This window comes from Brienomyrus brachyistius, chromosome 19 (assembly GCF_023856365.1).
Source record: "Brienomyrus brachyistius isolate T26 chromosome 19, BBRACH_0.4, whole genome shotgun sequence".
NCBI lineage: Eukaryota > Metazoa > Chordata > Actinopteri > Osteoglossiformes > Mormyridae > Brienomyrus > Brienomyrus brachyistius.
The window spans coordinates 5,474,725-5,502,719 of record NC_064551.1 but is presented as its reverse complement, the minus strand read 5'-3'; the positions used below and the strand labels follow the sequence as shown (position 1 = coordinate 5,502,719).

At 46.7% G+C, this 27,995-nt stretch overlaps 1 protein-coding gene across 2 annotated transcripts; it reads left to right on the top strand.

Moving 5' to 3' along the window:
* The first annotated feature begins 1,629 nt into the window (after window positions 1-1,629).
* On the top strand, window positions 1,630-27,441 carry dcbld1 (discoidin, CUB and LCCL domain containing 1). 2 transcript variants are annotated; one of them, XM_048985551.1, is made up of 17 exons: window positions 1,630-1,648; window positions 1,746-1,866; window positions 4,099-4,226; window positions 8,108-8,329; window positions 11,125-11,268; window positions 11,820-11,871; window positions 12,476-12,548; window positions 15,643-15,776; window positions 18,053-18,093; window positions 21,479-21,655; window positions 22,544-22,665; window positions 22,917-23,061; window positions 23,286-23,351; window positions 23,442-23,526; window positions 24,216-24,265; window positions 24,638-24,757; window positions 25,626-27,441. In XM_048985551.1, the coding sequence occupies exons 1-17, from the start codon at window positions 1,645-1,647 to the stop codon at window positions 26,165-26,167; spliced, it is 2,226 nt and encodes a 741-aa protein (XP_048841508.1). In that variant the 5' UTR covers window positions 1,630-1,644; the 3' UTR covers window positions 26,168-27,441. The 2 variants fall into 2 exon arrangements, with proteins under 2 accessions (XP_048841508.1, XP_048841510.1); XM_048985553.1 differs by lacking the exons at window positions 1,630-1,648; window positions 1,746-1,866 and having other exon boundaries at window positions 4,113-4,387.
* Window positions 27,442-27,995: the final 554 nt, after the last annotated feature.

Below are 27,995 nucleotides of genomic sequence, written 5' to 3'. Positions count from 1 at the left end.
CCACTGTAGATTTTGTAACCACAGGCATAAATTCATTATATATTCTGTTATTTATCTTCTGTTCAATGAAAGTCAGCCAATTGTCTTGTTAGCAAATGTACATCTGAAATGTTCCGTATATACTATGTAAGTATATACTGTATAATGGCAATTTCAGTAGTTAATGTTTATTTTACTGTTTGTCTAAACGTGAATTAAATTACGAGGTAAATGAGATTTTTTTTTGTTTGCAATCAGTTTAATTAATCTGTATTCCGTGTTGTTCGTTGCATCAAACATATTTCGAGTAACTGGGATGGATTCCAGTAGAGTCCTTTTGCCCACCTAATCAATTTTTTTTTTATTCAATTTGAAATGATTTCTTTAACCTTGTGATTTTGGTGTTTGCAGCAGTTAGGCGAAAATGGAGAAAAGGGTTCAGCTTAAATTCACCTGAAAATATTGAGCACATGCAGCACGAAGACACGACTGGACTGCCATGATGTTACCTTTCCAGTGTGTGCACTTAATTAAGATTACCCCGCGCATAATCACAAACTAAACGGTATTGTGAAAGGAGAGTGTGCTTTGCAATGCCGTGATTACCTTTTATGTTACAGACAATAATAAAAAAACCCTGAGATGAACCAATTTAAAGGGCTTTCATCTTCCTTCTCTCTCATAGAAAGTAGTTTAACATTGTCTGGAAATGGGATATTGATTTACGTCTGTAGCCTTGGGTGTATCAGCCATGTCACCTTGAGTGAGCACATTGTTCATTGTCATCGTGAAACAGACTGACTGGCCATGAAAGTTGGATTGAAATTTAATGATTATTTTGTTCAATATGAAAAATAACTGGACTGATTTGCTTGATTTGTTGGAACCTATACGATGTTGTCTTCAATGATAATGCCATTTGTGGACTAGTCACTCCTTAATGAATTAATGCACGTGCGTTCATGAAGGAACCCGGTTTATTACAAGCCTGTTTATCTGAGGAATGCAAAATGACGGGAACCGGTAGAATTAAAAACTAGCGATGTTTTCTCGAACGATTCGACAGGATGAGGCCGCGCGAAAGGTCTGTCTTGTGCAGTGGGTTGAACTCACAAATATAACCTTGTTTCTTTTAATAATATCCACCAGTCTCAAGTACTGTTTGTTGACCACGATATCGCATTACCTCATGAGACTTAGGGCTTAGGAAAATGCTGAGCAAACTCATGGTATATCAGAATACTGTATCTGATTAAATAATAGAGGTTAAATTAATCATATGCAACACAGTATTCCTTAATATTGGTCCTTTGCTGATTCATCCATTTTCCAAATTGTTCATATGCATAAGGTTTTACTGTATCCTTGGCATTTACCATTTTGTTAACATTTATGTTTTAATTACTTGCTCCCCATTAGAGCGGGCATGGTGGCTCACTGGGTACCAGTTTTGGCTCAGATATCTGGCAGGGTTCCACACCCACCCTTGCTGTGTCTGTGGAGTTTTCATGTTCTCTCTCTTTCTTACAGGAGCCCAAAGACAGCTGGTGTTTCTACATTGTGCATAGTTTGTGATTGTGCATGAGTTGGATATGCCTTGTGTCCTGTGCTGCTTAGGATTGGATACAGCCCTCCCCCAAGACCCTGTGTTGAATAAAATGGAAAATGGGTGAGTTATTCTTATTTAAGGAAGAATGATAATCTTTGTGAATATGTATTTGCTTGGCCAGAGTATTTTTTTGACCGTCCATCCATCCATCTTTCAGTGCAGAACTGTGGTGAACCTGAAGAAATACCCAATGAACAGAACGACAGTCCGTCACAGGACGTTACAGTTCATAATGAAAGGAAACAGCACGATTCTGCAATCAACATTGCCCTCTACTGGTAATGAAATTTAATTGCACCCTTTTCATGCAAAAACCACAGGTATCAAAATACAGTGGACCCTTGACTGAGCTTCCTTATACGAATCTTTTCTTTGTAAGATTGTCGAGGTGGTGGATTTAGACATGCTGTACATATTAGGGAGATCGGTCACGTGAACTCCACTCTCATATTTCTGCTCAATTTCCTTCTTTTCGATTGTGATTGGTTTCTTTACCTTCTCTTCCTTAGCTTCTAGATTTTTTTGAGGCCACTTTGATATTAATGGGTGACATTAATTATATAAAGCAACGCACTGACCGACAGACTGATGCGTACAGACGCCTCTTAAGCATCTCGGCTCACAAGCGGATGCACGTTTTGGCCTCGACCGGCATTCGGGTCGTAACTTAAGATTTTGGTCGTAAGTCAAAACTAAAATTTTGGTCGAGACCCAAGTTCTTCGTATGTCAGGCTGGTCGTAAATCGAAGCTCCACGTATTTTCTCAAATTACTCTTTTTCAGTTCTCCATTTCACAATAATCTGATATTTTCGGAAGCCTTTTTCCCCAAAGTTGTCTCTCATTTAAATTGCGCTATGTAATACTACGCTGTTTTGTACGGTGAAATCTTGAAATGTTTGAAAACTCAGCTACAACATTTTCAAGAAACTATAGTTTAAACTATAAACTTAAAACTTAAACTAAAATCTATAGGTTGATAATTTTACAGTTTTGTCTATTTTTGGACACGGATGCGTGTTGAGGTGTTTCTGCTGAAACGTTTTATTTAAAATGCAATACAAGGAACTTATTACTAATTTATGTCGCTTTTGCCCGATAACTGATGTATGTTATATATAACCCCATTCTTTATGTTAAGGCTTTGAACAGAGCAAGCTTGTGCCCGCTTGGTACGTCATATTACAGCTGCCAGTTAGGCCTATTTTACAAGAAGTGCGCCATATTCATAATATAGATCTTTTGATGTCAATCAGTCATGTCCATGAAAACAAATATGAGATTAACTAAGCTAGTAAATGAACGCATGCTGTGACGTTATATTAATGACTCCCCTGGGATTTATTCTTGGCAAAGATATATAGTGAAGACAGTTTGCGAGAACATGCATGCTTGCGTATCTCTTATAACTGTAGAGGGCGCTAGCACGACATAAATACGTACTGTATGCTGCTCCATTCTTTTTCCAATCGTTACACTCTCTATTTGGATATACAAATGTTTCGGGAAAACTAGGTCTAAACCAAAACAATAAGCCCGTGGTTTAAAATAGCAAAGCAAACTTATTAACTGTTAAGTTATTTAACATAATAAAGCGAAAATATTTACATGGGAATTTTTGCTTGTATTTTGTGGACCCTCAGTGGTTACTTAGATCAAACTGTATGAAGAGAAGCAGTTACTGGAAACTGAATGACAGGAGATTTTGCTGCTGGCGTTTCAGTAGTAATTTGCGAGTTTAAAAACCAAGTCCTGGAGAGAGCGTAAAGTGAAAATAATTCTAATTTGAACGGACGAGACTAATGCATATAATAAATTTGCTCTGATCAATGCATTTACGTTATCAGAGCCTGAAAAGCCCATTGTAGAGTATACTTGGTCAGTCGCAACAAGAACGCTGACACGCATTAAACGTTCCATGCGAATTTTTTTGAAGACATTCAGAACAGTTTTAGTTTAATTTAATTTAGTTTAGGCCTATTATCTTGTAAATAGTCTGCGGGGTTTTCAAACTGCCCCAGTGCGTTTTATGTAGCTAATTTGTTTATAATTAAGTAATACATATTTGCCGTAAGATTTCTTACGTAAACATGACTGAAAGAGTGAGTGTTACGCCAGATGCGTGACAGCTCGCAACCCTGGCGTAGGCCTATTTTATTTTAACTAATAGGCCTTTATTTGTGTTGATATTTAGGTATCCTAACTTGGCCGAGTGCCTTAACCCATAGACATATATAACCTCTCAATCAGTGGGTATAAATAATCTCTGTCAGAGGCACTGTAAAGGGAGGGGTTCAATTAGGACGATTCCAAGGGCCCCATAACGGCAGGGGCCGTAAAAAATTTTGAAACATAATATGGTCTGGGTTGGGGGCCCAATATGATATACTTTCATGTGGCTCAAAATCTTTAACGACACACCTGCTTTTAATTATGAGTTAAATGTAAATAAAATCGACGGGGATGATGTCTGACAAACATTTCTCCCTGTGTTTTTTTTCTCCTGAGAAAGCCGTCAAACAGGTCCAGCGGCCGCTGGGTGCCGCATGCGGTGCAGATCCAGCACTTTCATTCAGGGGCTTCGTGCTGAGCGAGGAAACGGCGCACAGGCGCGCCTGGCGAAGGAGAGAAAGACCACCGGTGAGGAAATGCTTTGGTGAAGACCCCCTTCGGGAGGCTTTGCCACATCTCATCGCTGTTTTACGGTGGACAGAAGTTGGAGATGTCCGCAATCGAAAAACTCCATGGATGCCTTTTAATTTACTCCATACTTTTTCCGCTCCTGTCGTGTGAAAACCTAGGTAAGGAGCCCAGCTAACTGGCTAGCTAGCCATTAAGTAGCCTACGCGGCTTTTACCCAGTTTGTGCAACAGTGTTGAATGATGTGGGTGTTTGAGTAATGCGGTGGGCTGAATAAAATAGAAATGTGACCCGAGATCGTCAAATAAGTAGCCTGATTTACTAGCGTGACTTAACTACTTGGCAGCTTGTGGTGCGCGCGATCGTACTTTCCTATTAATCTTGTAGGCGTGCGGTTGAGTGAAGTTAGTTTGTGACGATCGGTACAAGTAGTTTGAGATTAAAGAAATGAATTTTGCTTGCAGAAGGGCTGCAGGGTCGGCCACATCGATACCTGTTTGTTTAATGTTTGGACATTTGAAGCAAACTGTGGACACAACATTTCTTGATTTTTCCCAAAAATGTTATGGATCTAATGAGTGGTGTTTTGAAAATAAGGAAATGCAAGTGTGCCCTGTGTAATGTGTCACACAATTTATTACTTGTGAAATATTCATCATGAAAACATCAGGAGGTTTGGAATAATCAATAGATATCGACCTAAGTATTTGGTCGAAGTTTGACGAGAAGCCAGGGAGTGCCTTAATACTGCTCTCCTAGTAAAATAGTATGTATACAATTGACATGTACTCTGTTAATCTACTTTAAACTCCGGGTTCTGTTATAAATACAAGTTGGCATGTTTTTGATGCTCAATTTGTTTTGAAATAACCTTGCAGCATTTTCATGTTACTTTTTAAATGACTGTTTTCCAGTTACAAGTTTTAACTTGTGTGAATTGTTCCTGAATTAAGTAGGAAACTCTAACTCTCACTAGGAAATTGAAATCTGTGTTACACAGGGACTTGTGACTGTGTATATATGCTTTAAGTATACACAGCTTATCAAGTAATTAAAATACTGCTTTATGTAGCCATGGTGATGTCGGCTGCCTAGTGTGACCCTTGCTTTCAAGTATGATGACAGGCTCTTGTTGCATTCTGCTCAAGATTATGCAAAATAGGTTTGTGTTTTGGGAAGGAGGGGGTGACTTACCAAAAACAAAACAATGTGATCTTTGTCAGGGGGGGTAGAACTTTTCCCCCAGGCTATTTCCCTCCAGATGCAAGCGTCCAGGTGTCTGTGTGTGTCTGGTGCTGGGACTGTGGCCTCGATCCCGCAGCACGGACACGCTCCCTTGCGGTTTGCATCAGCTCTGGTTCAGGGCGCGTGAGAATGACAATGGAGGGGAATGCCCCATTGTGGCATTGTTCTGAGGTGCTGTGGCGGTAAGGGGGCTGTGTAGCAGGGGTGGGACAGTGTGCGGCATCACTGTGCGTGCCTGAGGCTCTCGCTCTCCCCGGGGACACGCACTGACACACGGTGGAGCTTCGCCTAGTTGGGCACGCGGTCGTGTGTCTCTGCGCTTCTCTCCATCTCTGTCTCTGGCTGACTGCTGCCTCGGTGTCACGCGCTTTACAGCATGTCTGACTTCCAGATTTCCAGCGCAGCGGAGATTAAGGCACACCAGCTCAGTTATAAAAGAGCTTAAAAAGAAATCAGTCAGTCAGGGAAGTTTGGAGTTGTTTTGTGATGTATACAGGAACAAACCGCAATTGGTCTGGTGCATTGTTTCGCTGTGTAGGGTGTGGGTCCAAGTAGAATGTGTTGGGAGTAGAAAATACCCCCCCCTTCCAACAGCATGAGGACAGATTGACTGTAAAAGGCATTTCCTCAGGACTGTAAAAGGTTATGTTTTGTAGCCCCCTGAGGGGCCCAGGTTCTCTGAAATAAGTAGTCTCCAGTGAACGTTTTCATGTGTCTATGGGAAGATCCCACAGATGATGATGCACTCATAGTCCTGGCACTGGACCTGATCCGGGGGGGTCCTGTTTACAGTCCTTTCTAGCTTCTGGACTGGCTCTGTGATTTATGTGTGCTATAAAGATGGAGTAAAGACTTCATAAAATTAAGTGTTGAATATTTTCATGGTCCTTTGGGCATGCGACTGTAGGTCTAATTCACTGCTGCGTGTCTTGCTTTGTCAAAGTGTAGTGTGTGTGTGTGTGTGTGTGTGTGTGTGTGTGTGTGTGTGTGTGTGTGTGTGTGTTGTCGTGAGTCCCTGTGCGTGATGCTGCAGCCACTGGCTTTTTTTTTTTTTTACCGGAAACTTCCACTTCGTGTCGGAACACAATGCAGTCGTTACGCAACCCTGGGGAGCCGTTTGGCTGTGGCAGTTGCTGCAGGTGTCTGCTTCATGTCCGACGGGCGGCCAACCGGCCTCTGGTGGGGGGGGTGGGGGGGGTCAGAATTCACATGCATGTTAAGGGATGCGCCTCTTCTTGTTTCCGTCTCTGAAAGAGTGACTGCTTCCCTGGAAATTTTTCCCGTGCATGGCTGGGAGAAACAGTTCCTGGCATTGCCTCCGACCTCAGCCGATTCCTTCCAACCCGCTCGTCGTGCTTCTCTTGTCTGTTACCTAATTTTGGGAGTATCTTTAATGGAACCATGTGGCGTATGGAAATGCAGATTGGTACTTGGATGTCTCTTCCCTTACCTGGATCTTTCACGTTCACTCAATCAGTTGCAATCATACTCTCAGAAAATAGGGTGAAAATTTGTACCTTTGCTTGTCACTGGGGCTGCACCCCCAAGGGTCTGCCAATTGTACCATTAGCTGTAGGTAATTGTACTTTTTAAGGTAAAGAAATGGACTCTGAGGAACATTTCTGTACCACTGATGGTACATTAACGCTGTTTGTACCTTTGGGATGTTCCTCAGAGTTCATTTCTGCACCTTAAAAGGTACAATTACAAAGGTACAGTCCCAGTAACAAGCAAAGGTACTCATTTTTGCCTTTTTTTCTGAGAGTGTAACTCTGCAGTCGTCTGCCTCTGGTCTGGGAACTTCTCAACATCTCTTGCCAAGTTTGCCGACTCCACTCGTTAATGCTAATGTGAGTTGTATACCACGGCTGTAATGAGTGATGTTGCAAAGAATATGCATATGCTTGTGAATGGAGATGTGGAGCGACAACACGGAGATGCCTCATACTACCTACCGCAGAGATCCTGTACTGAAGAAGGTCTGTGGAAAGATGTAAGGAATTTCTGCTTAGCTGAATAGCGTTATACATCCTTCATTTGTGCTCTGTAGTCTTATGTATGGGACCTGAAACTTAATACTCGTGTCTGTACTTGGTTGATCGGCGTATTGTGGGCAGCGACGTGCCTCGGTGGGGAACACTGTCATGTCACATCTCCAGGATTGGAGGTATTCGAATCCCTGTGTGTGTGTAAATGCTCTAGGTCTACATTACATTGTGGGGACCAAATGTCTCCACAATGTGATTAAAAACCTGTTGTTTTGACATTGTGGGAATCTGACTGTAATCAAAAAAGTAAAAATGCCAAAAGACTTGTATTTTGTTTGGTTACTTATGGTTAGGAGTTTGCGCATATAAATGAATGGACTGTCCTCACAAAGATATGAGAACAGGTAGGTGTGTGTGTGTGTGTGTGTGTGTGTGTGGGGGGGGGGGTTTGGATGAGAGATCAAATCCACATTGTAGTCTGCAGTGTAGAAATACCCTCCTATCGCTTATTGGTGGAAATGTAAGATATGTATGAACTTGCCTATTTCCCTGAATCTGTCAAATGTTCTAAGGCAGCAGTAATGTTGTGTATCAGGCACAGATCTTGATTTCTCTCCTTGTTTGGTGACATCTGTTCTAATGCTCCAGATGATGGCTGTGGTCCATCTTTCCTGGGATCGGAAAGCGGGGTTCTCTCCTCAGGGAGGTACCCTGACACCTACCCCAACAACTCGCGATGCGAGTGGAAGATCCGCGTGGCCAAGGGCAACAGCGGCATCGTCTTCAGGTTCGGTGACCTTGACGTCGAGGCATCGCTGTGCGAGTCCAGCTACGTCCGGGTCGTCCAGGGGCATCGTGCCGATGGTCCTGGTGAGTGACAATCCCGACCCAGAATGCGTACGGGAGTGGTGCAATCAGCCATACTGTTAGTCAAAAAATTTGTCGCAACATTTAAGCAAATGCCCTTTTAAAAGCAACGGGCTACAGGAAACATTAGCGTCTGTACTGCTCTGTTGCCTAGCGACAAAAGACAATGAACTACAGTCATTGTCATCTGCAAGGTTGATAGCTGGTAATGAAACTAAGCCAATGCTAGTAATTAACAACTCCGATTGCCTAAATTTCTTTTATTAAAATTTGGCAGTCAGGCAAAATAAGCTGTAAATTTACCTTCTAGACTTCCTTGCTTGATTTTAATTGGTGGTAATGGTGCAAATTTTATGATGATTATGAAGGAAAAAATGGATGCATTTCCGTGCCGCTCGGTACTTAAGCATGCAGGTACTTGAGCATAAATGAGGTGCCTTAATATTTATTTATTTATCTCCCATGATGGTTGACTTTCTGGCATAAATACTCCCTATTTATTTCCTGTAATGCGTCTTAAATTGCATGTGTAACTGATCGAAGTGCATGAATGTTTACGGGCTGCATTTTGGAAAATGAGCCTATGGGCAGGGCGCTCTCTCGCCGTCCGCTGTGTAGACACATGAGGACATAGGGCAGGGATTACGGAAATCACAGCTGAAGAGTGTGTGTGTGCGGATCAGCCGGGTGATGTTGCGCGGTGCAAACCCAGCCTGCAGGGGGCAGTCAGCCAGGTGACCGTGAGTGAGGAAGCTAAACTGCTACGGCACTGCTCAGCCCAATGCCGAGTGCCCCCTCCCTGCCTAAGGTGTCCCCTTATAAACCTCGCATGAACTGCCTGATCATATGATCTGTGTGTCTCAACCAGTAAGTTGTGGGGTTGACTCCTGGGGCAGAGTGTGGCTCTGCAGGTTAGAACACTGTGCCCAGAAGGTCACTGGTTCAAATCCTGTGGTCAGCAGAATGATGTCACCCTTGGGCCCATGGACAAGGACCTTAACCCCCAGTTGCTCCAGTGGCAGGCTGACCCTGCCTTTCTCTATAATACATCACATTTATAAATGTAAAATGTACATGTGTTGGGGGTTAATGGAGGCTGACTTGTGAGAGTGTTAAGACGTAGCTTGGCGAAGGGATCGCCCCAGGTGAGGGAGAGAAGGACACCAACCGGGTACAACTCCCATGTCAGATCACTGCAGACGGGGTTCACACACGCTGGGGCTCCGTTCTCTTGTCTGTTTTCACAGTGGGGTAGGCAGGACTGGGCCAGCTGGTGGGAAAGCCTTTGTGTTCATCTGTGAGGGGGAGGCACTGCTTGGCTGGGCTCTTACTCACTCTAGGGTTCTTATGGTTAGTATAAGAGTAGTAATCCCGCTGTCCTCACACAACCCCCAAGTCGGAGGCAAAACTGGAACACATGTGTTTGAGGCTTAGCTCTTTGTAGACAGAGTCCTCGTGCAGTAAGGTTCTCTTTTTATGACTCTTATGAGAGACTCGGCATTCTCATGTGTGAGTCACCGTGATTAATCGTGTCTGTCGGGCCGCCCCGGGTGAGTGGCTCAGGGAGTTGAGTGTCAGAGCCGATCGGCGGGCGTCCGCTATGATTATGATTAGTGACTCCATCCGTGTTGAGCTTACTTCAGTCACGCGGAGAGACGCGCGTGCGAGGAAATCTAAATCATTCATGACAACTTGCAGTAAGTAAAATGCAAGCTCTCATTCGGCAACACGACACTGCCAGATAGTTCACTTTTCCGGATAGTTGAATGTTGCTCTTGGAAAAACCCTGAATGGTATTTTAATTGTTTGGTTTGATGACCTGACTCAAAGGTACAATGGCAAACCCCTCTGTGACTCTCACACCAGCAACCTTAAGATGTCAGTGTCCTTGCCTGCTACTCGTGGTCGGCAGAGTGATGATATCCTTGGGGCCCCTGAGCAAGGCCCAGAGACTGACTGACCCTGCTTTATCTGTTGTACATCCCTTAAATAAATGTAAAATCTGTATGTATTAGGACTGTGTGTTTTAGCTGCTTGTCTTTGCACATACTGCGACAGTAAACCGCTCCGTGGCAAATGGACACAGTCCATTCCGCAAAAACTATGGTGTGCTCTGGATATTTTGTTTCGTAGGTGCAAAAAACAAAATCGTTTATTAATTTTTTAATTACTTCTTGATTTAAAGGGAAACGGGTTCTGTTCTCGCGTCTCTAACAGCATGAGACAGATTACATGCTGCCCACCCCTCGGTCCGTTGGATCCTTCAGTGTCAGGACAGATAGGCAGGTGATACTCAGACTACCGGAGTGTGAGTGGACCCCGCTGTGATGTTAGAGTGACTCATGCTTGGGGGGGGGGCAACAGGGGGCCTCTCTGACGGCCAGTCTATTGGGCCGGGTCCCGAAAATGAGCCGCTATGGGTTTTTTGTCCAAATTGCTCAGATTCTCATGTCCCTCACAGAGGAAGCAATCCGGTCCCTCCTTTGTCCAAAATGGCAGCAGGAAAAGGAATTCAGGTGGCATTTTGTGGCTCTGCTCCAATGACAATGATACTGTTTCAAATGACAAAGGCTTGCATCTCCCCCCTCCCCCCACGCTACAGATTGTTTGCTTTCTTTTTTCCGGCGTCCAAGGAGGATGACATGGTAATGTGTCGAAAGTGCGACCTGAATGGCGGCATGGCTGCAGACTCCTGAGGGGTTCCGGCATAGTTCCCTTTGGTCCTCTTTGGTTTTGTGAATAATACGTTGATGTAGACGCACTGTGCCGGAACTGTTCTGGGCTCCCCTTTGTTTTAGTGTACGGCACCTTCTGCGGCCAACCCAAATCCCCACCCCCGGAGGTGTACATCAACTCCACCGAGGTTACCGTCCAGTTCCGGAGCAGCACGCACATCTCCGGTCGGGGGTTCCTCCTGTCCTACGCGGCGGTGGAGCACAGAGGTGAGCCTGTACCCCTCCACGTCTCGGCGCTGGGTCCCTAAATCAGTGTGGGCCCGGCACCCAAATAACCAAGCCAGTGTTAAATTTTCTGCATTCAAAGTCTTCTTGAGTTTGTTCCTGGGATGATGTAGAATGTCTTGTTCTTCTTGGGACGCAGCTCAGAGTTGTGCTCTGTCAGGTAGGCATGACTCTCGAATCCAAGCTGCCGTCCTGGGTCAATCCATACCCAATGGCGTCAGTGTTCTTCCCAATTACTATAAGACTCCATGGAGCTTCATCTTGGGTTATGGTGATTGTTTGCCTATCGTTGGCCAGGTGGAGGTGACTGGTGAACCTATATTAGCGTATTGAGTCCACATGACTTTGTCCACATGTTCTGCTAATGTAAAATGCAGAGAAGGAAGGCAGAGGACAGGAAGCGGGCCGCTCGTCCTGTTTTGGTGCTTTCTGCTGCTGTTTCAGCACCGGCTTCCTCTCTCCCTATTTTCAGATGTGACATTTTTTATTTATTTATTTTTTGCACTACATTGTCTGCTCTCATATCTCCTCAGATCTGATCACATGCTTGGACACGGGCAGCCGATTCTCTGCTTTGAAGTACAGGTGAGCTTGTGCGGGTGTGATTCTGCCGACGTCTGATTATACAGCACTGAGCCTGAGTCTTAGGCAAACAAAGATGTTTAAATGATCTTCATGTTTGTGTAAAATTATGATTTTATGTCGGTCGAAGTGCACCAGCGTAGCCGTTCTCCTACCTCATTATGTCACCCCGGTATCTGCGGTAACCGATCTCTAAAAAAAACATATTTATTTTCTAATAAATAACTCGTATTGCGTTACAGTTAATTTGGATAAGTTCTAATAAAATAAGTTCTGAGAGCTAATTAAATTTCTGTGTGTGTATGTTGCTGTGGTGATGCTTGTGGCTTTAAGGAGGCTGTGAGTTTCAGCAGTAGCCAGAACATGGTTGTGTCTCGTCTTCTGTCGCCATTTGGCCCTTTTTTACCCAGAAAAACGGACCATTAAGCTGTCTTTCCACTCCTGGATGCGTTATCCTTCGTTCTGAGTGGCGCTAGCATGTAGTAAGGGACGGATATTGGCAGCTTAAGAGGGGTCACTGACGTGTGCTGGAGGCCGCATCCATTTCTGGCAGGATCTCGCGCGGGGCTGGGCATTGAGATTGTTGTTCTGTCTGCCTGTCCCGCAGGAAGTACTGTCCAGCAGGATGCAAGGCTGTGCATGGGGGCGTCTCCGGGGACATTTCCCAGGGATACCGACATGTGAGTAGTTCCCTGGCCTCCGTGACTGTCATCGTTTTGTCGTTTTTTTTTTTTCTGAGCAGTCATCTTCCCGGGAGAGTGAAACCTCTTGCCCCTCTATTATATAGTTGGTGGTTTTGCTGTCTCGGTGATGTAAGAGCCCCGCCCTTTCCCATTTCCCGTTGTCTCCTTACACATCCAGTTCCTTGGCCGCTGAGACTCGATCTCCACTTATGCCCAGGCAGCCTGACACATTCCTTTCCCCCCAGGAGTTGGGTGCAACCCCCACCCCCCCCTCCCCCCAAGTGGGCGTGTCCATCTGGAGTACACTGGCCAAACAGGTTCCACCACACAAGGCGCTCTGCTGTCTACCACTGGCAGTGGCGGGGGGGGGTTCGTATCTGTGCTGACCTGCTATGCGTGGGCGCGCTTTAGGGCTCTGAGACCAGAGCTGTCTTCTAGAGATGCAGAGCAGCAGGTCAAATCGGACTTGCCATCCCTGAGAGGTCTGACCCATATTTATTCATTTCATATTTATGAACGTGTCATGCTCTCAGGTGACCAATATCTGTCTCTCTAATGCATGACCTTTGACCTCACCCCTGGATGATGCCACCGATTGGTTGGCCACCAGACCCCCTCATTTTGACAGAGTCAAAGGGTCAGAGCTGCCCTTGACCTTGCGTTTCTGCTTTAGAAAGCTTGAAGGTGTCATTAACCTTCAGTAGCGTGTGAGATTACACTACTGGGACACTGTAACTGTTAATCCAATTTTGCCTGAGTGTGCCGTTCACTTATCTAGGTTAAATAAAGTTCTTTACAAATGTGTTGCAGTTAATAAGCTGTTTTGTCAGGCCTGCGGCAAAATATTTTAGAGCAGAAACGTTTGGAAAAATGGAAACGTTTTCTAGCTTAGCCAATTGGTTTGAGTCGATGATTTACTGGAGTCTGTTTTAATGAAAGATTTGGTTGCAGGGTAACAACAGCTGTGCCAGTGTCTATGGGCTAATTGTTTAATTAATTTAAGGACTGAAAGCATGGTCTCTGAAGGTATTTCCTCCCCGAAGGAGAATTAGGAGCAAAATGGCCCAGTTTAAGAGCAGCCTGGATTTCCCCTGTAATCTACTCCAGGCTTGTAATTATCCTGTAAGCCCTGACTCCGATGTACACAGCAAACAGACCCCGCGGCCGCAGCCACTTTCCGTTTCTCCTTTGCCACAATCTGCAAACCCTCTCGGCTAATTCGGAGTTGAGATCTATACCGGGGCTGGTTGGGGATTCCCCGCTGGAAGTGGAAGGGGGCACTGTCACCTGTGGGGCATAAGCCGCAGCCCTCGAGCATTGAGGAAGGATACGGATTTGCCCCCAAGACCATGGCGTCATCTGCTAACCAGCCCACGGAAAGTCGTCAGATTTCTTTCCACAATGGAAAGTAATTTCGTCGTGTGTCCCTGGCCCCAGTAAGGCTGGGCGGCTGTGTGGCGCTTCATGTGGAGAGGCATGTGACTGTTTGTGCGAGACCTTTCTGGTGACTTCCTGTTTATGTCCCGTTGCTGTCTAATTGCATATCACCCTAGGAATGTACATTATGTAATGAAAGAGGTATTTACCTGCTAATCAGCAGCTGAAAAAAATCACACATCGTTGTGTGTGTGTGTGTGTGTGTGTGTGTGTGTGTGTGTGTGTGTGTGTGTGTGTGTGTGTGTGTGTGTGTGTGTGTGTGTGTGTTTTTTTTAAAGAGTTTAATGTCAGGTACAGAGGAAGTAGCAATTAAAGGGGTGAATTTTTTGAAGGCGCTCGCAGGATTGAGAAATGGTGCTTATTATACTTGTGGATAAACTTGTGTATTATACTTGCCAATGTGTTCATATTCCATTCAGCTGCAACTAAGTTTTGATCTTGCTCTTATGAAGATTAATTTACCCTTTTGTGAGAACGGGCGGTTTGCATTTGCTTAAAGTATGTGGCGGCTCTTTATTGTTAAACGAGTGCTAGGGGTTGCGATCAGGAAGGGGCCACACTGAGGTTGTAGGGCTGTACTTTGTTATTCATCTATTGACGCATTTTACTGTGTCGTTTATCACTGTGTGATTAGGAGCTTGGGACTGGAGGCAGACTGACTGATTTTTGCTGTTCATTTTCTGTAACTGCTTGTTTAGTACAGGGTCATGGGGGAGGGGGGGTTGGAGTCAGTCCCAGGAAGCTCAGGGGGTGCTAGGGGCTGTTCAGAGACACCGATTCATCTAGCCGTATGTTTTTAGACTGAGATCTCGCACAACGATGGGGGTCAGGGATGAAACTGCAGTGATTAAATGATAAATCCTGTATTTGCCATTTGTACAAGTACATTGTAATTCTTCCCTTCGCCGCCTCCATCCTGCACTCCATAGCTTGGGGGTCCCAGCGCAGGGTCAGCCAGTTTCCAGCGGCCCTAGAGTCAGGGGGGTTAAGGGCCTTGCTCAAGGGCCCACGGACATGCGACTCTTCTGCCAAGGCCAAGGCACAAACCACAGACGATCTGATCCCAGGCACAGGGATCCTAGGGGCAGCTTAGCTCCACCCTCTGTGTGCTGGAGGCAGGAGTCCTAGGGGCAGCTCAGCACCACCCTCTTGTCCGTTTTTGTCAAAGAAAAACATCACATCACGTTATTTATCTCGCAGTGTCTCAAAATCAATTTTATGATTATTTCTCCAAAATGACTACCGTTGTTAGCTTGAGAGCTTCCAGTGATGCAAAAGAACTTCATTAAAGTCGCTCCAATTTCAGCACCCCTAGCCAGTGTTTCTCAATGTGGCCTCCAGGGACCCACAGACGGTCCACATTTTTGCACCCTCCAAGCTCCATACCGGGAGCTGGGAGGGAGCAAAAACATGGACTGTCTGTGGTTCCCGGGGACCAAATTGTGAAAAACTGCTCTATCTTCCCACGATTATGGATCAAACCCACAAACCCCTGGAGGTGTGTAGCCGCAGTATTGACTGCCTTTAAAGTCACTGGTGAACTTTTGGTCTTCTGTATTAGGCTGATTTGCTCCTAACCCTTGCTGGACATTTCTGCTTCCAGTATTTTCTGAGCTTGTGTCTGCCTGTAATGGTCTGATCACTGTCCTTTCAGACGTCAGTCCTGTGCAAATCTGCCATCCACGCTGGGGTCATCACAAACGAGCTGGGAGGACAGATCTACGTGGAGGCGAGGATGGGTTTGAGTCACTACTCTGGTACACGAGCCAATGGAATCCAGTCCAAAGCGTGAGTACAATATACAATGCCAGGTCTCCGGTGGCCTCACTGATCTTTCAGACATGACTTCCAGTTGGTCGTTCGTGTGATCAGTCCAGAGGGAGGCCCTCCATTTGCTGGGGCGGTTGGACGCACATTGAGCAAAGTACATCAGTCTATTGGACTTGGATAGGAAAGTCAAGTCTAGAGTGACCTCACCGATTCTCCACACATGACTTCCGCTTGAACGCTTCTGTGATGAGGAACGTTGGTGTCCAGACAGAGGAAGCACCTGCCTGAACAATCCTGTTCAACAAAAACGGGAATGACCCTTTATAGCTAATTCCCGAAGTAGAGAGAGATACGCAAACAACGCTACAGTCGCAGAGCGCCAGCTGTTCGACAGCCTGTCTCACCCTGAAAATTTATGATTAGCTGGGATCATGAGAAGTTTTGAACTTCTGCTCCAGATTTCACAGCATGTCTGGTTCGGCTTCAGTGTTTTTGCAAGTTAGAGGTCAAGGTCTGGCTTGTTATTGACCATCGGTTGCTAAACATGCTCAAGTAAGCCAAGTGTTAGAATTCGTCCTGTTCTCTGGGGGCACTTTGTACGCTTTTAGCGCTGGTCTGGCCTTGTCTGCTGTGGAGATATTCAGCAGGCAAGGAAGAAAAGTGTGTCTGTGCCTCCATCGCATTCATTGCATACCTTGAGACCCCCCCCCCCCTCCAAACATCCAGAATGGTGACTGGCAGTTGTCTCAGCCTTCAGAGCAGGGGCTGCTTCAGATTTTTGGCGGGGTAGTGATACTGTAAAATGGGAGGATATGCAAAGAATAGTCAAATACCTTCTAATAATTGCATACATTGAAAACATTCTTATTACAAATTAATTATGGATATGTCTTATACCTGTGCTTACCCAGAAAAGCTGAAGCCACCAAGCCTATAAATATAACGTTATCGGAGTACATTCATGCAATTTTGGCAAATATCAAAATTATAGTTGTGCCGCATATGCGCGTTTGGGAATTCTGGTGTAATGCGTTTTACAATTGATATCATTCAGCCAATGAAATTAGGGGGGGGGACATCTGTCAGGCCAATCAGATTTCAGGTCCCTTACATTGGCTCTGCCTCTGAGTTGACCTCGCTCAAGGTCTTTTGTCCCTGAAGGAAGCTTAATGACAAATGTGGGCATGTTTAATGTGTCTGCTTGGCGTCCAGTCGGAAAAATGAACATGCTGCAACATTCAATTAAAGGACATGGACGCTTGTCCCACAAGGACCTGCAAACGTAATTCCAGAGGGCATTTTGTCAGAGCTTCAATAACCCTTTGATAAATGAAAATGCATTTTAATTTCCTTCTATAGTTCAGGTTTTCCTTTAGACTCTTCTTTGAAAGTCTCTAGCCTTTCATGGTAAGGCGGGTGTGAAATTTCCGCAGCCAAATGTGATTTATATCTGTCTGTCCTATGATAGCTATTTGCACACTTGCTGTTGGGCACCAAAGTTTTTGTTCAGGCAAGTCAGCCTGACTTTAGCTCCAGCTGGAGCCTGTATTTTTCAGGTAAATCATGGTAAAGATTTGTATCGGCTTTTTACGTTATTTCCCCAGATTCTAGCATTTGTCGTCTAGCGCGTACGTACTGTATGGGCAATCGGAAGATCACGTTAAGCAGGGATGGAAGTCGTAGGGCCTGTTTTGTTTTAAGATCAGAATATCCTCTCCGCTAAATGAAATCCCAGCGGCTGAACACATTCGGGGCGCTATCGGTCTGAGAGATGACGCTCGTACCTTGGCTGACTGCCGCAAAATCGAGAACAGAAAGGATAGGCCAGGAATCGCCAAGTGTCCATTCAGCGCCATGTCGCACCAACACATTTACAGAGTACCCCATAGTTCAGTGTTCCCTCGCGTCCACTTTACACACCTGAGGTTGCGTCCTCCTATGGGGTGGAACATCTGGGAGGTGAAGCTAGTGAAAACACCCCGGCGTTTGGCGGACGGCAGGCCGAGGCGTCTCTCCTTGTAATTGCCGCCGTGCTGGATTCCCTTTGATTGGCAATTATTTCTCCCTTTTACGACTCCTGTGCTGTGGCCACGAGTGAAAACAGGGGGGGCGCTAAATGGCGGTGGGGGGTCGGTGCCACGAGGAGCTTGGTTGGTCTGTGGGTGGCTCATTTAATGGGATTGGGGGGGGGGGTTCCTTTAAGGACCCAGGGTGCTCCCCAGCAATTCATCACTGTAATTGTCATCATTGAGTCTAATAGCCCGGTGCTGATTGATTTGCTCCTCTCTTTACAGTGGCTCCTTGTCGGATGCGCTCTTCACGTTCAACAGCAGCGGTAAGCATCTCCGTTCCCGTTTTCACACCCAGTTGTTGTCTGTGGCGTCTCCTTGGCACCTTTTGTTACTTGTATACACTGCAAGTCAGAAGTTTTTGCAAACCACAGGTTTTTGACCAGTTTTCCATTTATTTCATAAACTGCTAATTTGTTGTTCTTTTTAAGCATTGAAAGTTGAGTGAACAACTATGAAGAATAATAATAATAATAATGATAATAATAATTGTTATTGTTATTGTTATTATTATTGTTATTATTATTATTAATTAATAATTTACGCCTCCCACTACTTGCTCTTTTTCATAGAGTAAGTTGTCTGCGAAGGGGCCTGTAGAGGGTTAAGGATATGAATTATGGTTATATGAATGAACGTATAAGTGAAATAAAACAAGTTTCCTTTATAACAAGGAAAGCGTATGTAACAGTGTATGTCTGATATCCTATTAACTGGTTGTGTGGTGATGGCCACACAAATTCTAGGCTGTCCTAGAATTAATGTCCCTTGTAGAAAGAATACCTCGAATTTTCTCTGCTGTTATAACAGCTAGAGGAGATTACTTTGATTAATCAAAGATATGGCATTTTCTTACTAATAAAGGTACTCAAATGGTGAACATACTGTAAATTTATTTGTTGGCAAGTAATACTGAGTGTATTTTTAGTAAATGTTGAGTGAGTGACATGCAAATGTAGAAAATCTGAGTGCACAAAAACGTTTAGCTTCGTAGTGAGTGCGTATATATATCTTCATGCGTTGATTCTTTATCAGCTTGGGGACGTTTCCATGTTCGTGTCGCCGGTTTTCTTACACAGGCAAAGGGATGCATCCAGATATTATCTTTCAAGGGGTTCAGTGGATGTACTCCTGCCGGTTTGTTTGCCGATCAAAACTACAGTTAAGCGTCTCCAGTATTTTCTAGGCACGGGGTGTCTTGCCTTTATCGCCCTTCGGATGACATTAGTTACTTTTCACAGTAATTCAGCCTGTCCTGTCCAGGCAGGTGCTGTGTGGTTCCCAAAGTCTTCTGGGAAGAGATCCAGAAAATAGGTGTGTCCCGAAGTCTGATTGGTTGTTCAGCAGCGCCACTGTATTATGTCGGTAGGGAAGAATACACTGGAGCCAGTTACGCTTTAAAGCACTGGATTCTTACTGCTGCAACTTTTTATCGCAAAGCTTAAGGTCTGAAGTAGTTTTTAAATAGGATTTTTTTTTAAGAGTTATTTTTCTTCGGCGAGGTCTAGTGTGTAACCTCCCTGTATATGTAGTGTAGCGCACACCTAAAAAGAAAACAGCGTTTAAAAATAGGGTTTTTTTGATGTGGTGCAGGAGCGTACCAGACGCACATGGCTTGATTTGCAGGCCTGCGTCGGGTCTAGAAAGTCTCCCTTCATAGAGGTGGCTGCTTTTCTCCTGTGGTTTGTCATGCTACGGACAGATGATCCTAATGACATGCAGATTTATACGCCCAGTGCTGGAGCCGGTTCAGACCTGCCAGGGTGTGACTGCACCTCGCAGGCAAGGCTCAGTCCCGCTTGTTTTAAATTTATTTATTTTTTGGCCCCCTCATGTGTCATTTTGGCTGTGCTGTGTCTGGATACCCTTTAGCCTTTAGTGTAAGTCGGTGTTTCCCAATCCAGTTCTTGCGGACCCACAGATAGTCCAAGTTTTTGCTCCTACCGGAAGCTGGGAGGGAGCAAACATGTGGACTGTCCGACAGGGAGCTGGGAAGGAGCAAAAACATGCACTGACTGTGGTTTCCCGATGACCGGATTGGTAATCACTGGTGAAAGGAGAAGGGGAGGCTAGAAATTGTGTTAATAGAGTGATGGCGAGAAGTAGAAGCACAATACCAGCATAGACAAGACGGTTCCTGTCATGGTCCGGTCTGCAGGCTTTGCTGTGCCTTATGGTTCTGGTTGTTTGGTGGGGGTTGGGGAGGGTGGGGGTGGGATCAGACAACTGTTCAACTGTATTTTGAGTCTAGCAGGAAGTGCATCTCAGGAAGTGAGCTGTTGCCAAACTTTAGGAGCTCGGAACGGCCGTAGGTCGATGTTCACTGTTTGCTGTCCTCTTGGTTTTGTTATAGGAAATGTAGGGCAAGAGTTTTGGGCAAGGAATATATATATATATATATATATATATATATATATATATATATATATATATATATATATATATATATATATATATATATATATATATATATATATATATATATATATATATATATATATATATATATTTGACCACCAGCTCAATTAATTAATTAATTAAATGACACAGTGAGGTATTGATGAGACAAATATGACATGCTAGTGGTCAAACTTTGATTGCTGGAAATCCTGGGCTGCTTTAGGAGAGGTTTAGAAATGACCAAATGACCACATTTTTATAGACACGATGTCATAGATTTACATCAAAATGAAGGTCATTTAAACGTCACGTTCTTTGGCCGCCTCAGACTTTGTCACAGTGCGGAGGTTGTTTACATTTGGGGTTTGGCCTGTTCAGTGATCTGAATGCAGTGGAACTGGAAAATTGAAACAAGCAGTTGCATTTCCACAGAGTTGAGTCACGATGTTGTCGTGTTTTCGAAATGCAGGATCTTCCAAGTCCTTCCTGTTGTGGTGATGCACGGTTTGAACGTGAATCATCTGGCGCTTTTCCACTGCTACCAGGAACTGAGCTGTACCCGAGTTCCACAAAATGATGATTTTCCATTGAAAATGATCCAAGCCGTACCCAGGCTAACAGGACCCTGCTGACCAGCAGGCCGAAAGCCGCACCAGACCGAGCTGGTTGTGTCACCCCTCCACCTGATTTGGTTGAAATGCGCAGTGATACCAGTGTTCCGTGTGTGGGTTATCTGAAAGAAAAAGCATAAATTCTATATGTTATTCATTATTAGTAGGATTGTGCATCACGATGTATTGATGCATTCCTGAAAATTTCCAGCTTCCTACTTAAAAAAACAAAACAGTTCCATAGTACAGCTGAACTGAAAGGATTCATAATGCGAATTTACACAAGTGAATGCTAATTCCACTAGCGTTTGATGCTAACATAAGACGGCAATTCTCACAGACGTGATAGTGGAAATTAGCACATAGTAAACTGTGACGTAAACAGCAAGTGAGAGCCTCTTTGATTTTACGTCAAGGTCACTCTCCAAACTGTGTAACACCTTTACTGAGCCAACCCTTCTGCAATGGAAAACCGAAGCGAGCTGGAACCGCGTGTGAACTAGCCTCTTTGCGGTACGGTTAAGGTACAGCCCGCGGGCGGGAGTTCACGCAGGTGGTCCACACGCAGCAGGCCATGTTGACGGTACCAGGCTGTTTCCGTTAAAGATGCTTCTCCATCTCCCCCCTTTTCCCCACGAAGCCTGTAAGAATCAGATGAACCTGCAGCCCGTGTCCAGGAACGCGAGCTCCTGGCCCAGCGTCACCGGTATGGGCGAGGAAACGGACTCGCCGGGTGCGGGGAACCTGTGGCTTGCAGACAACAGCAGCGCCAAGCACTGGCTTTATCTGGACCTCGGCGAGAAGAAGAAAGTCACGGGTGAGACAGTCGCGTCGCCTTCTGCCGGACCTCCGCCGCACACTCCCCTGGAATTTCAGTTTTTAGTCAGGGACCTGCGGCGCCGCACTGGCAGCAAGAGGTGACCCTGCCCGCCCAGCTGCTCTGCACATTTTAACAATTAAACACAGTTAAATAGAAGCTCCCACTTTTCCTGGCTTACCGCGGTGTAAGCTGCAGAAGGGTGGCCATTTTTAACTCCTTAACGCCTCACTCCCGGGCCACTGGTAATAGGATTAGGGTTTCTCGAACAAGGGGACTCGCATCTGTCGGGTAGCACAGTGTGTGAATAAAGATGGGAATGTGTGAGGCAGTTCTAATGGAGTAATTACCCTGACAATAGTGCTTGGGGGTGGGGGGTGCTCTCCACAGCATCTCACCCCTCGCCCCACCTTAGCTTTGATATCTGCACCCTTATGCCCGTGTTTGGCTTTGCATAACTGGGATGAATGGAACGACTGTGTATTTCATAATCGAGGCTCACAAAGGGCCGTTTAAATTTAGGAACCAGCTCGACGAGGAATTTATTTTGAGTGCGATGCGTGCAGTCAGCAGCCCGGTTAATTTCATGCCGGGCCAAGCCCTCGCGAGTCAGAGAATATCCGCTTTGTTTCCGGTTTGGACGTCTGATTATCATTTCGTGTGGGATGAGGGCTTGGAGACGGAGGCCCTGTTGTCAGGACACTGTCGTCATGTGACACGGTCACATGCTGGCTAGTCCCCCCCCCCCCCAGTTTCTTTTCTTACTCGGTTTCTCACACGATAAACACGATGTGTTAGACTCAGGGTTTAGGGCAGGGTTTCTCATCCTCTGGTTTATTTTGTTCAAATCCTGCTCAAAAATTTTGTGTTTTTGTTTTTTTTTTGCAGAGATCATAACCGCAGGTTCTGCGCAGTTGGGCTGGTTCGTGCGGACATACAGGGTAGAGCACAGGGAGAGGAACCGCTGGAAGTCCTACACGCAGAATAACGGCTCCAAAGACGTGGATGTGGTGAGCAGGGGCGCCGCTAAGGGGGGGAAAGTTGGGACAATTCTAAGGGCCCACGCCCTTTAGGGGCCCCCAGAGATCTGAATGGGTGTGGTAGGGGGGCCCAACCTCATATTTTGTCATAGGGCCCAAAATTGCTAGCGGCGCCCCTGGTGGTGAGACAATGCAGGCTTGCTTAAGCTCCTCAGAACTGAGTATCACGGGCCACAGTCTCTCCCATTAAACTGATTTTCTGAGTCCTGATCTCGTCTCAGGTGTTTGAGGGAGATGAAAATGGCCACCCATCCCGGAACACCTTCCAGCCGCCCCTCATCACCCGGTATCTGCGAATCATCCCGCTCAGTTGGCACCGGCAAGTGGCCATGACAGTGGAGCTGTTTGGCTGTCCTTACGCCAAAGGTCAGGGCACTAATGACAGTCAGCAACTAAAGTACTTGTGTCTTAACCGAGGATGCACAAGAAAGCCACAGGGTGTAAATTCTTCTCCTATGGGCTTCAGAAATGACTACTGTAGTCTTCCGGTTACCTCCAAGCTTCATCATCTAATCAAATATAGCAGATCAGTAATGGACTTGACTCCACCTCCCAGTACCCTATGCTCTGAACCTCCCTTCTGTCCACAGCAAACTCATCTGAACCAGAAACCCTGAAGCCCAGAACCAAGGCGAATGGCGAAGCAGCCAATCTGGGTGCGTGCTCGTGGCCCGTGTGCTGGGATGTGTGTGCGACCACGACTGGGCCCAACATGACTCACCCGCTCTCTGGTTCTGTTCCTGCAGTCAAGCTGCTCATCATCACTGTGCCCACGGTGCTGAGCGTGCTCATTCTGTTTGTCATCTTCTGTTCCTGTAAAATGCTGCACAGGTAAGGGCACTAGGGGGTGCTGTGTGGCTCACTGGGTTTACATGCGGTACCTGAAATTAGAAGGTTAGTTGTTCCAGGGATTAGCTGAGGCTGGTTGTTTGTCTCTCTGAATAATAGGATCTGCTAAATAAATCTAATTTGTCAGTCTAACCTGACATCACTGTTTCTGACATCAACTGCTGCTGGAAGACTGAATGGATAATAAATCAAACTTGGGATGTGCGTTTTTAGACCCCCAGCCCCCTGTACTCCTGGCCGGAAGGTTGGCCGTGCCTGTCCTCACAGTTCAGGTGAAGGGTTCTCTCTCGCTGCTCCCAGCCAGGCGTGCCCGATAGCTTCTCATCTCCACCAGCAGGCCCGCACTTCCTCATGGACTTGCCCGCGTTGGGCTGTGTGCACGGTGCCGGACAGAAGAACGCCTGCCCATGCCCACAGAGTCACACGTGGATTGTTGCTGTTAGGTGTTCCCTGTCTGCCCCCCCCCCCCCCCACATTGTCTGGGGATGGGGGTAGTGGGGGGGGGGGGGGGGGTCAGAGGTCACTGTCAGGAGGTGTGCCAGCTGCGGGAATGGGGAGCTGTGATAAACGAGGGAGGGGTTTTGAAGAAAGCCTGCATGGGCTGGGATAATGGGCCACAACGACCCCCCCCCCATACTAAGAGTGATTTACCATTTATCAATGTCTCACAGGAAAAAGGCCAAAGACAAAGGCTATGGATCGTCAGACGACAAGAAATCAGGTTAGTAGAGATTCTCGCACCAAGACCACGGGGACAAGCCGGGCGAGTAAGCAGACGGGAGAGGCTACAGGCCACTTGAGACCACTTGACACCACTAGTCTAGTTTAAACAGTTTATATGATGTATTACTCGGATGAGTTGTATTCTGGTGAAGTATAATTGTTGAGTTGCATAGAGTCCTACACAACGTGGCTGGTTCTTCTCAGGCTGCCCCTCCTGTGTCTCTCTGGGACTTATTAGCCACGTTATACTATGGTATTAGCCGTAATAGTCGTCCAGTCACACGGTCGGATTGTTTACTGGAGCACATTGGGTCAGTCACTTAGTCCCTCAGACTGTCCCCTGTTCTCGTCCCTCATTTTCCGTGCCCAGGCTGCTGGAAGCAGATCAAGCAGCCTTTCGTGAGGCATCCATCAGGCGAGTTCACCATCAGCTACAGCCCTGAGAAGGAGCCCATGCAGAAGCTGGACCTGATCACCAGCGCCATGGCTGGTGAGGCATCTTCCGGTCTTGCCCTTCTTGTTCACACAGCGGCCGTGGTCTGCTGCCCGTCTCTGTGTGCAGCCCCCCTCCTGCCCAGCTTGGGGGCGGGGGTGGGTGGGTGGGTTGGTGGGTGGGTGGCTGCGTGGGGGGGGTCACCATTGAAGTCACCATTTGTGTCATTACTCTCCCCGAGCAAAGGCTATTAACCCCTAACTGTTGTTTGACCATACTTTCTCAAAAAAGCATGCCGCTTTGAATAAAAGCATCTTCTAAATGAGTAAAATGTAAATGTTCAGCTCATTGCATTCTCCCACACCGTCTTGGCTATTTGCTGTACACAGCGTCAGTCAGAGACACGGGTTTACCTGTTGCCATGCCACTGTGGAACATTGAGGTTGGGCGGTCGGCACTTGACCCTGAACTGCGAGCGGCTAGGGGTCTGCATGCCACGGAGGCTTCGATCCCGGTTTTCCAGGGCGGCATTCTCGGCCCATTATTCACAAACATTCCTTGAGCAGAGGTGAGCAAAGCGTGCTCGAGGATCCGGAATCTGGCTGAAGTGCCAGGGCCTGGTGGGAGAGGAACACTCATTCTTGACCTTGAACAGCCTTTACTGAGTAATGTGTAGCTGGCATCTGAATCAGGTTCCCTGAATACAGAACCGGGGCCTTGTAGCATCATTGTATTCACCAAACCAGATGCATGTAGATTATTGTTTGTGTGTGAAAGAAGTTTGGGGAGAGAATAGGACCTTTACATTTCCTGAGACCTTCATGAGTCGGGCGGTTGTGTATGAGCGGCTCTGTGTCGATTAGGCTGGGAAAACAAGAAGTGAAGTAGGGAGGCTGGCCATTAGCGGGTGTTTGTGTTTCCTCAGTAGAGTACCAGCAACCCCCGATGATCGGCATGGACACCGTGACCCGCAAGGGCTCCACATTCAGGCCCATGGACACTGATGTCAAAGAAGAACCCGGCGACGCTGCCACGCACTACGACTACTTGCACACAGTCAATCAGTACGCCCTGCCGCTGACCAATCCGGAGCCGGAGTACGCCACACCTATCATCGAACGCCACACCTTCCGGAAGGATGGCTTCCTGCCCGACCCCAGCTACAGTGTCCCGGGGACTGTCCTCAGCAAGACGCCCTCCTTCACAGCTGGCAGTCATGGCAGAGGACGGGGTGACGGAGCCTATCAGATGCCGCAGGTCAAGGTGGAAAGGCGCAGCCCAGAGGGAGTTTATGACAAACCCAAAGTGGGCTCATCACCTCTGCCGAACGGCATCAGCTCAAACTACCAGAGGCCCCAAGCGAAGCCTTTGTTAGCGAAGAGCTACTCCACACCAAGGGACTCTGTGAAGCGGGCTGACCCTGTGGCCCGTGGGCCAGAGCAGGTGGGAACCGCAGGTGGAACCTGATGACTCATGATGCCCAGATGGGACAATACCTCGATTTTATCCATCTCAGACGCCTCCCGTTCTGTTCGCCTGGGACCATGTTTCTAACGTCCCAACAGTGGAACGACTATTGTTTAATTTTCGTTGGTATATTTTCTGACTTGCGATATCATTCCCCATCCCTCAACAACGGGGTGCGCTCATTTCGCCTCCCGCGGACCCCTTATGTTCATGTTGCCTCTGTCAGTACACGTTTTTCTGGATGTTTTTTGGAGACAGGCCTGGGCACGTAAACCTGACTGTGAATATATCCCAACGTACTTTGGGGACTCTCTGTAAATGTGATGTCAACAGTCAACCAATAGAAATTTGTTGAGGAGCAAGAGATTGCTTTAAGGCCTCCTCTGATTATTCCTTCCTGGAATTCCCTGGAGTTCACATGGGAAATTTTGTGTATCCAGTCGTATCTCTTCAGGACACATCAGTTCCTCTCTGAAGATGGCACTCCTCAGATAAGATGTAGAGGATCTGATAGACACCATGCTAGTGGGGAGCAACAGGCGAGTGTCGGTCCGTAGGAGGAAAGTGAAGCACTATCCTTCGCAATGTATGTGGCCGCAGCGGAGACCATGTGACCCGGTACAAGGGAATTCCCAAGAAAAGGGCGGGGGAGGGGGGGTGGCGGGGGTGGCCACAATGAGCGTTTTGTCACCAGCAACGCAGGTGCCTCGGGGAAGAGGATGGCATGCAGGCTTAGCCAATCAGAGGTCCTGCCCATGGATGATATGGGATGTTATAAGATGTTAATTGGAGCACGTGAATGTGGGTTTTTTTTATTATTTTATTTAAACCATTCAGTTAAAGAGTGGAAATAATTTCTAATTTGGATGCTTATTTTAATTGTGCTCAGACTTTAAAAATGAATCGTTTATTTATCTTGTTTTTTATTGCCTTTTCGGACTGGTCCCAGGTAAAGGACTCCTCCTTCACTGACTGTATATTTACATATTTGTACAGACCGTCAGCAGCTGTATATAGTGAATTGAAAAGACGTCATTGTCACGCGCTGCGTCACTCGCACCTTTTGTGCAGTTGCTGCTTGTTGCTGCTCTATGTGGAGAGATTGGTGGGTAGGAGAGCTTTGATTTCTGTGAAATGTGTAAGGGGGTTGGGGGGGGGGGGTGACATTGCAGGCAGACCTGCTTCCTCTTTCCTGTTCCTCTCATTACCAGTGTCTTAGTTTACATGAATGTGTGTGAGCTGCTCAGGACTCGAATAAAGCTGCCAGCAGCTGAGATGCGTCGCCTCTGCATGCATGTCGCCGTGCCTGTGGGTGGGTGTGTTGGGGCCATGTGCATGGGGGGTGTCTGCATTCCAGCCCCACTTGCAGTGAGGTAGGAAGTCACATGGCCAACCCACCGCCCCCAAACCTCTGCCTCCCCCGGAATGTGGCAGGTCCGCGTCAGTTGCAGGGCAGCTGACAACGTGTGACCCACCCGCTGTCCCACCCCCCCCAGCCTGCTCTCCCACCCTGTCGGGGTTGGGGTGGCGTGGGGGGGTGTCTGTGGTGACCATGGCGATCCCCTCGAAGCTGACCTGCCATGGGGACGCAGTGAGGTGCAGTGTGTGCCGTCTCCTTTGAAGGTAGGCTGCATCATTCGTCTGCCTCAGCATTGCTCTGTCACCCCCCCCACCCCCTTTATATGCTCGTATGAAAACACAGCTCCATGGTGTTCAAGCAGTTAGCTGTTACCGTTCCTGGACTGAGGGATGCCTCTTCGGGCAGATTTCGGGCACATTTTCCACACTTTCCTGAGCTATTCATCCACTGGTTGAAATATCAAATGTG

Bases quoted from the DNA above. Each gene is read 5' to 3' on its own strand.
- dcbld1 (XM_048985551.1), top strand. The intron at 8,330-11,124 runs GTGAGTGACAAT...CCTTTGTTTTAG, and splicing joins GCATCGTGCCGATGGTCCTG to TGTACGGCACCTTCTGCGGC. The intron at 21,656-22,543 runs GTGAGACAGTCG...TTTTTTTTGCAG, and splicing joins CGAGAAGAAGAAAGTCACGG to AGATCATAACCGCAGGTTCT.